Source organism: Pyrgilauda ruficollis, unplaced genomic scaffold, assembly GCF_017590135.1.
Source record: "Pyrgilauda ruficollis isolate IOZ18807 unplaced genomic scaffold, ASM1759013v1 scaffold7, whole genome shotgun sequence".
NCBI lineage: Eukaryota > Metazoa > Chordata > Aves > Passeriformes > Passeridae > Pyrgilauda > Pyrgilauda ruficollis.
Genome location: NW_024528821.1, coordinates 6,474,135 through 6,483,305, shown reverse-complemented (window position 1 = coordinate 6,483,305; position 9,171 = coordinate 6,474,135). Strand labels below are relative to the sequence as shown.

The 9,171-nt window shown below is 44.8% G+C and overlaps 1 protein-coding gene across 1 annotated transcript; it reads right to left on the bottom strand.

Annotated features, from left to right (window-relative positions):
* Positions 1-2,773: 2,773 nt before the first annotated feature.
* On the bottom strand, positions 2,774-6,954 carry LOC121363003 (protein FAM162A-like). The gene is given in 4 exon segments (XM_041484972.1): positions 2,774-2,881; positions 3,531-3,639; positions 4,847-4,946; positions 6,804-6,954. Coding segments are annotated over 4 exon segments (468 nt in total).
* Between the last annotated feature and the right edge of the window lie 2,217 nt (positions 6,955-9,171).

Here is a 9,171-nt window from a genome sequence, read left to right as displayed (position 1 = left end):
AAGCTCATGCACCCAGCTCTGCCCTGCAGCAGCCTGACTCCCTGGGGAAGCTAAGTCTCTGGAAAACACTGAAACTTCAAAAAGTCATGGATGATAACCTTAATCCACAGCCAGGAGGAACTGCAGCACTGGTTTTAATGGAAGCAGAATTAGATCAACCCCAGCTGCTGCAGAAGAGCTTCCACAATAATTGTTACTGTAATACAAATCTCTGTGGCACCAGTACATTGTTAACCATTGCCATAAAAGAATTCATTAAAACAGAAAAAAATCCTGGAAGGGAAGAAGAATCCTTTCCCTCCAGTACAGAGCAGTAAACAAGGAGGTGAGAGTGGAAAGGACTCACTCTTGGTCTCTTTGAGCACCACAGCAAACCAGCACATTCTCAGCTTTATCCCCTGCATCAGAAAGGAGCCAGCCCCTCTCCTCAGGGCCAGGCTGGCAAAATACAAGGCACTTTATTAAAAAGGAAGAATAGCTCCTAGTCAGTAACACCTCCCATCCCTTTTTAAATGCCTGGAGGATCAGGTGTGACACTGAAGCAATTCAGATGGGAGGAGAAATAAAGAAACTCACAACTATAAGGTGCTGAGGATCAGCCAATTATGCATGCAGGACTCTGTGTTAATTAGAGGCTTTTCAAGAGGAGAGTCAAAGGACTTTGCAGACAGAGATGGAAACAGATCTTAACAAGCAGTGATAAGTCCCAGTGTTGGAGAGGCATGTCCAGTTCATACAGGGGAGACTCCAGCTGAGACTATGCTACACCAGCAGCCACCTACCACCAACCAAGTGCAAGCCAGAGGTCAGTCCAACTGATTTTTTATAATATTTAAATGACTATTGATATGCTATTAAAATGAATAATCATGTATGCACTGGTAAAGGGTCTTTCCCTACATAATAGTCATAGCTCTTTATAAGAGCCCAAAAGCATCTGGGTCATTTGGTCACTCAGATGCTTTACCAGTGGCTCAGGGAGGAAGAATTGATTTTTTCTTAATGACTATATGTAATGTGGCAGCTTTATGCACTGTAGGCAGAGACCATGGCTGTTTAAAAGCATCTGATAATAGCTCACAATTGCAGCAGGTTTTTTTCCTAGGCAGAGGGAGTGCAGAGCAGAGACTGGAACAAGTCGTAATTAATTTTCTTGCTCTTTAGATATTGCTATGGTCATCTCCTTTCCTGCTTAAGTCAGGGAAGCTCAGAACATGGATGTGGATTTGTTTACAAGCATCAAAATGGTTCCTTTAATTGTTACATGCACCTTCTGAAAAAGGACACATGAAAGGCATTTAAGAATTTTTAAAAAAATAAAATCTGAGATTGAGCAAGCTCTTTTAGTTTATCCCCAAATGAGCACTACCTTTGAGGTAATTCTTGCAGTTTATTGCACTAACCAAGAAAACCAGGTCGTATAAAATGAGAGAGTCCATATTACCTGTGAAGCAAAAGTGCCTTCTCAGCAGACACTTGTTCGCTCTCTACTTGTCCTAGACCGTTATTTCACTTCCCCGAGATGTGCTTTGTGAGGAATACTACAGGGACCAGACATCGCTTTTGGTGAACTGTACTGCATGGGGCTCTGAGTTAGAAACAAGGACTGCAGGACTGCAAGCCTGGAGATGTGACAGAGGTAACATCCCCCTCACCCTAAACAGGTGAGCAGCATGGAGAGAAGTGCTCCTAAGAAGCACCAGAGGGGAAAAACTGCCCAAAAAACACAGGCACAGAAGATGGAATCCCAGAGCCCAACAACTGCTGCCCACCTGGCAATGCTTCAGCCCAATTTTGCCAGCAGCTTGTTTGTGCAGTGACACTTCAGCAATAAATGGACGTGGTTTTTGACACAATAAACCACAGAGACCTGAGTAGGAGCTCAGTCCAAACTGCACTGGAGCGCAAGTGTGACTGGTCCAAGTAATAAACCTTGGAAAGGCAAGCCCCAGTGTGATGCTCAGGACATTGCCCCAGGGCTGAGCATGGCTACAGCATCTCCTATAGCAGCTGGGGTAAGACTGGCTGGGTTTTACCATGTTGTGTCCCTTGGGACTCCATGTAGCACATCCAGCTACACCAGCCAGCATTACAGGTCTTGAGGGGTTACACATGACACTTGGGGAATCAGAGCATCAGCACCCACAGGTATGAACTGGGGCCTGTCTTGAAGTTAAGTCACTTTGTGAAAATGTAATTTTCAATATCTCATCAGGACTTCTCCCATCTGTTAAGCATCATCCCAGAGAGTGTGGTGACACTCTAAATGAAGCTGTGAAGAGATGCATTTGTTTTAGATGTAATTGGACAGCTGTTTTATTATGAGTTAATGAACTATGATGATTAAAAAGAATTCAGTTTTAGCAAACCATGTATTAACAATTACTCTGGACTAAAATCACAGCTAAGCAAGTGCTAGACAACTTTCATGACAATCATTGGGAGCAATGATTGGATTGGAGGCGACCTGAGCACCAGCAGCACCATGAAAAGCTGATCCTGAGCTGGGGAGTCCTGCATTTGTTCTTTCCACACTTTGAAGTTTAAAAGAGATCTTTGTATATGAGCTGGGCCTGGTGCCAAAGACCAGAAGCCACAAAAAGGAATTACTTTCTATAGGGGGTTCCCAGTTTGCATGGAGCAGTTTTTAAGCAGTGGAGTCTTTGCTCTGAGAGTTTCAGTGAAAAAGCCCTTAAGAGTTAAAGGAAGACAGGTCCATATGCCACATGTGCAAATTACTAATCTCCTTATATTAAAATAAATCTGTTCCAAATCATTGTGACTTCCCGACAGCTGCCTCCTGACCTTTCTCCACTTCAGCCCTCCATTTGGCCTTCTTTTCTGCATTCATCCTCAGCAGTGTCTGATCCTTCTTCGCAGCCTGGAAACAATTTGGTAGAAATCATTGCACGCACACAGTTGCCACCACTAAATTTCCCCACATCTGCACCACTTCCTTTGACACCTCACTCTCCTTTTTGATATTTTGCAGTGATAGAAGTTAATCTGTTTCCTTATTACACCATATTTTCAGCATTTGCAGCTCTGATTAGTAGGAGAATTACACTGTAAATTGATTACAGGTGCACTGGGACTTGCAAGTCAAACTGGAGACCCAGCAGTGGGGTGGGACAGGGAGAAGAGTCACAGCTCTTGGTGACCATGGTGGCATCTAGGCCAGGCAGGTAGGACCACAGGAGCCTCATGGCTGACAGATGTCAGGCAGAACCATGTTCAATTGACACTGAACTATTCCATTACCTTTGGCACAGCCTCCTGTTGAGAAACCATCATATAGAGCATTGCACTGCACAGGATTATGGCAGCATGGGTCAGGAGCAACATATTAATCAGCAGGTTGTGCTTTCCAATGCCAGTGTCTCCTCTGGAGAAGGGGTGTTACAGATCTTGTGCATACATTGCTCATATGTACATATTCTCAAATCTATCTGTCACCCAGGTGCTTATTTCCAACGAACATACATAGACCATACATTAAGTGAACCAATTCCCCCAGAAACAATACTCACTTCTTTGCCCATGATGATCATGGTCACACAGCCCAGCACAGTCAGTGCAATCATGATGTAGCAAACCTTTATCCTGGCAATGTTCCTTGCAGTGTCAAGGACCTCAGAGCTGTGGAGGACAGAGCAGACTTTCCATTCTGCAGCAACCTGTGTGAAATGAGATCATGGGGAGACGGGGAGTGAATGCTCAAGTCTTGCAGCTACTTCCTGTCAATGTACAATGGGGTTCAGCCTTCTTTTTCTGCAGCTGCTTAAAGGAGAACTGTAAAAATTAGCCTGTGGGGGAAAGATTTAGGTCAAAAGTCATCAGTAATGACAGGATTCAAAACTCCTGCTCTCCTGTATTCTTTTATTGTGTGAGTGAGTGAATGCCTGTAAAATGACAGGGACAGGAAAGGCTTTCCATTATAATAATGAAGGGCTGACCTTTGGGTGCTGCAGGGAAGGCCATAGGGTGCTGTGCAGCACCAGGTGACACTGGGGCCGTGCCACCAGAGCCAGGCAATGCCACCCTCAGGGAGCCCACCACAGCACAGCCCCTGCCAGGCAGTTGGCACCAGCCACACAAACATCTGCCTGCAGTGGGAGGCTGACTGGGTCAGAGCACACAACTGCACCGCCCAGGAGTTTTCTTCCCAAGCAGCTGAACAGCCCCATCCATCACTGGAAAATCTCCACCACCTTCCACGAGTAACTCCTGGCATATAACAAACAATTCATGTTTGCAAGAAACTGCAGCATGGCAATGAGCCATCCCTGAAATTATATCCAGCCATGGATTTACTCACACCTGCAAGGGTGTGGACAGCTGGAGGTGAACCCAGGATGTCACAAGTCAGAAGCATTAGGACTCCAAAACTGAGTGACAATTTAACAAAATATCTCAACAAGGAGGTGGTACCTCAGCCCATACAGGAGGAACTCACTGCACAAGTCTGTCACCAAAGCTGTATGTAGCCACAGCTTCTAATTAAAATTTATGCAGCATTATTAATCACTAATCAATAAAACCTAGAAAAGCGTGTAAAAACCCAGAGATTGAATGATATCTTGTCATGGTAGCTTCTGAGTTTCAAAGCCATTTGTCTTGCAAAAGATACTTCAGCTTAGTCTGAAATTTGTGGTAACTAAAATAAGCAAATCCAGTTTACCTCACAGGGAATGACAAAAAGTTACAAGAGTTACAATTATTTACAGCTATTTTTGGACACCAGCATGGGGGAGGTACTAACCCCCACAAAACCATGGGTAATGCAGACTGGGGTCTCAACCTGTGTGTTCACAGCCAAAAGAATCATTCTGACAGGTCCACTTACGAGATGTGCCTGGGAATGTCCTCCTCCTTTTTGAAGCGTCCTGACCATACTAGCACCTTTTTATCAAAATTTGTAGGCCTTCTCTCATTCCTGAAAGCTTCTTTACCTGTAAGAGATTTTGTAAAAAGCAATGAGCTAAGCTTCAAAAAGGGAAAAGAGCTGTTGGTACAAAGGGAAAAGGATTGAAAGTTTAAAATTACTCTTTTCTATTCTGTGGAAGCTAAATGTGCTTTCTAACGTCAAAAAGACTCAGCAGCCGGTGTGAGGTGCTTTGTTACATTTGCAGCTTATTTAATTTGACTTTCTTCCCTTTAATTTTGGTAGGTTTTAAACTAAAAATCTCTTCTAAACTTCCTGATTAAGAGGGCAAATGATGTGGGGCTGAAGTCCCCGAGCCCACAGCATCTCACCCTGTGAGCATCTTGCTTTTAAATGGCCCAACTAGTGAGTTAAGCAAACTGCCAGCAGCACAAGTAGCTAACTCCTCAACAGCTCCTCCTGAAATCACTGATGGAGAGATGATGTCTGCTAAAATGCAGCCTGGTGGGAGACTGGCAGTTGTTCTCATGCAAGCTGGGTACCACATTACTGCACTCTAATGATGATACATTACACCCCATCAGGCTACCACGGTGATGCCATTTGCATGCTGTCACCCAGAGCACAGTGAGAAAAGGACTCTGGCTCCTCTTGATGGAAACAAGCCCAATAACAGGCAACAACAAGGACAGTGGCAGAGAGACCCTGAAAAACACAGTAAGCAATGGCTAGCTCAAACCCTGGCTTTTGCAATGCACACCTGTACAAGTGGTCTTTGCAAGGGCAGCTGAGACTGCTCAGTACTTTCATCCAGGTAGGTGCACCCAAGAAGCCACACTACAATGCCCTGTGCTTGCAAATGTGGGGCTCGGGTTGGGAAATGTACAGTTGTGACCAGGATGGGCAGGAAGAGATGGACATGAGGATGTCTCTAGTCTCAGCATCCTCACTCCCTGCCTGTTGCTGGATTGCTGGTACTCAGCTGAAAGGAAATCACTGCTGCTACAGAACAGGGCATGGAGAACATCTCTTCCTACCTGTGTTGAGATGGTGAAATTATAGTAAGTGCCTTGGCCCTAGACCTGCTCATGTATGCCAGGACTTGTAAGTGGCTGAAAAATCCCAGCTGTAAATCTTGGCCCAAGAAAATTAAATTTAGTCTCCTGCTTCTCCTATTTCTCTCACAAAATGCAGTGAGACCAGGACAGCTACATCAGCAAGTGCCAGAATCAAATCTGCAGCAAGCAGTACACTTGCTAAAAGCACATGCTCCTTCCCAAGGAAGACAAGGGCAAAGCTCCATGCTGGAGACCTCTGGCCATCCCACAGGAGCACTGGCAGGCCCATGCAGCCCAGCTTTCCTAGGGTGAGGGATCTGCAAAGGCATAGCCAAGAAAGTGGTGGTGCAGGTTAAGAAGAGAAACTGTGTCGATACCAGGAAGCTTGTTCAACTGGGAGCAGCCCATGCCTGCTCCCTGCCTCATAATCCAGGGCCCTGCCTGGCACAAGCACACAGAGCTGTAGCTGTAATCTGGCAAGGAGCAGAGCAGGAAGCAGAGGGGAGTAAGTCCTCCACTTGCACCAGCCCTGCACACTCAGGGACACACACTGATCCTCCTCTGGAGACCTGGCAGCTGGGTAAGAGGAGGAACATTTATTTGTTTCAATTGACATATTCCCTGACATGAAGCATCAGTTGGTATTTGCTGCCATAGGGGAACAGCTATTTAATAAAAAAACCTTTACCCCTGTGCACTGTGCTGGTCAGAGCTCTGGATGTGCTCCCTACCCCAGGACCATTTGTAGCCCCAGGAGACAAAGCACTGCAATAACTCAGCCATGGCTGAGAATGAGGCTCATTTTCTCACCCTTTCCAGCAAACACCCTTTCCCTCCGTGCTGCAGCACGAAACAGTGACCAAAGGCTTTCTACCCATCTGGATCAGCCGTCTGCAAAGCCATGTCCTGGGCATTCTTTGCTTTGCTGCCAGCAGCTCTGGCAGGGCGAAAGACTGGCTGGGCCACCCGCTGCCACAGCGCAGGGCTGTGCCCCAGCAGCCTCCCCAGCATCCTGCCCTGGACCACCACTGCCCCACCAGCCTGGCCAGGAGCCCAGGAGGCTGCTTCTAGGACTTATTTAAGTAAAAATAGCCCTTCCTCTAAGAAGGGAGTAGCACATACTTCCACCCTACTGACAACAGGATTTGCTTACATCGTGATGACGAGTTAAATTTATCACCTGTGTTTACCAAAATGACACACCTGGGAGCTGGGTGGGCAGCAATCACCGCTGTGGCAGCTCACGCCCAGCCCCGACTCTGCCCCAGGTTCCCCATCCCAAGGAGCTGCTCAGGAGAACAATGATTATTTAAATTATTTTCTCAGTCCTTACTATGGAAGAACTAAAATAAGACAGTGTGCTGTATTTCCCCAAAGACAGGTTTTGTGAGTGCTAATTAGCACAGCTGGTTAAGCTGTTAGAGATCTTAATTGTTCTCAGCTACAAAATAATCTTGTAAATCAGTTGCTTTAAACAGATTTTCTGAAAAGGAACAGTGTTTACCACATCTCAGAATAAATGTGGTTTGGTGGCAGGAAAATAAAGTTGATGTCTGTACCTATAAATGCGGTATAAGGAGTCCATCTCACATGCAGACTGCAACCTTTCCTAGCAAAGAAATATACTTCAGATATGCTTCAGGTTTAAAACAGTAAACTAAGAAATTATAACAAAAACCTCAGCTGATGTAGTATTTGTCAGTCACTAAAATTGTCATTCAAATGTAGTGATACCTATAAAGATACCTCCACAAAGTCTGGATAGTGCAGAATGTTTTCCATAACACCAACTGTTCCAACCAGAGAAAGAACCACAACCAATGCTATTTTATCACTTTGACATTTCTCCTGCATTTTGCACGAAAATCTTCCTGATGGGTCAGGAAATGGAAATGCAAAATACTTGTTTCATTTCGAGATGTGGGGTATTTGCTCTCCTTAGACATACAAGGCCCTAAAGCTGATTTACAGGTAGGGAAAAAATTCCATTCAAAAGTGAAGAAGCAGTTGCCAAAAGGAAAAATTTCAGAACTATTTAGCAATGCTATCAAATGCAATATTGCAGATAATCAAAATACGTCTAAGAGCAAGGGGAGGGACTGCAAGGGAAGAGTACTGCAGGTATTGGCAGGGATATTCTTAAGGAGCTGAAAGGATGAAAGATGTGAAACAGATGCAGCTCTGGCACCGCAGCTTCTGCCCCTGTCACTTATAGAGGTGTTTTATATTTTTTGAGGACATGGAGTTAATGATACTGAGGAAAGAAGAAAATCACAGCAGTGACAAATGTGGTTTTTCCTCTTTCGTGAAAGCACCACAGTGTATCCGGACATAGCACAATGTGTTCATCTTAATTCACTTGTAATTTGGTAAAGCAAATTAGATCCATTTCCAGATTAGGAACCCATACAGAAAATAAATAGTGTTTTGAGCTTCCAGCTGCAAACAAGACCTGCAAACAAGAAGAAATCAGTGGATGTGATTATGCTGAAAAAAGCAGAAGGGAAAACTGGTAAAGTCAGAGAGAATATTTGTGTCCTGCTCAGGATTTCCCTGTGGTAAAATGGGTATGAGGAAAGATGCATTTATAGCCTGAAGTTTATGACCAGCATGCCTGAGCATTCCCACGAGCTTCCTTCTTACATTGTGGAAGAGCTGCTGAGTGAAAAAAAGGCATTGTACCTCCAGACATCCCTCAGTCCCCAAGCCAGGAGGGCAGGAGGGGCTGTGGGCAGTGGATGTGCTGCCTTGGTGCTTGTGTCACACTTGGACTTGTCTGGCCCCACAGGGGCTCCAGCTGTGCAGAACATTAGAGCATCTTCACTCTAACAATCACTCTACAAAATACTCATTGCAGAAATGACTGTTCTTTATGTCATGTCTGATTATGGATTTGAAGAGGAAAAAAAGAACATTTTAATATTATGTCTTAATTTCTCAAAAGGGAAGAAAATTGTGGGGGTTGCAGGCCTCTTGTTGCTTATCCACCTAGGGGTTGCCAATTGTTTCCTCTAGTAGACACACCAGCTAACAGCTGTATTAATCATGTCTGCTGTGAGCAAAAAGGCACTTCAGGATTTATTATGCCAGCATTTGGAAGTGCAAAGACACAGAGGTCCTCACAAAACCAAAAAGGCAGTTACTTGTTCCTGAATTTTATTTGTTTTTCTGGCACCATGAATGCTTAATGACAGGTTGAGTTTTACTGCAGTGCATGAAAGCTATAGA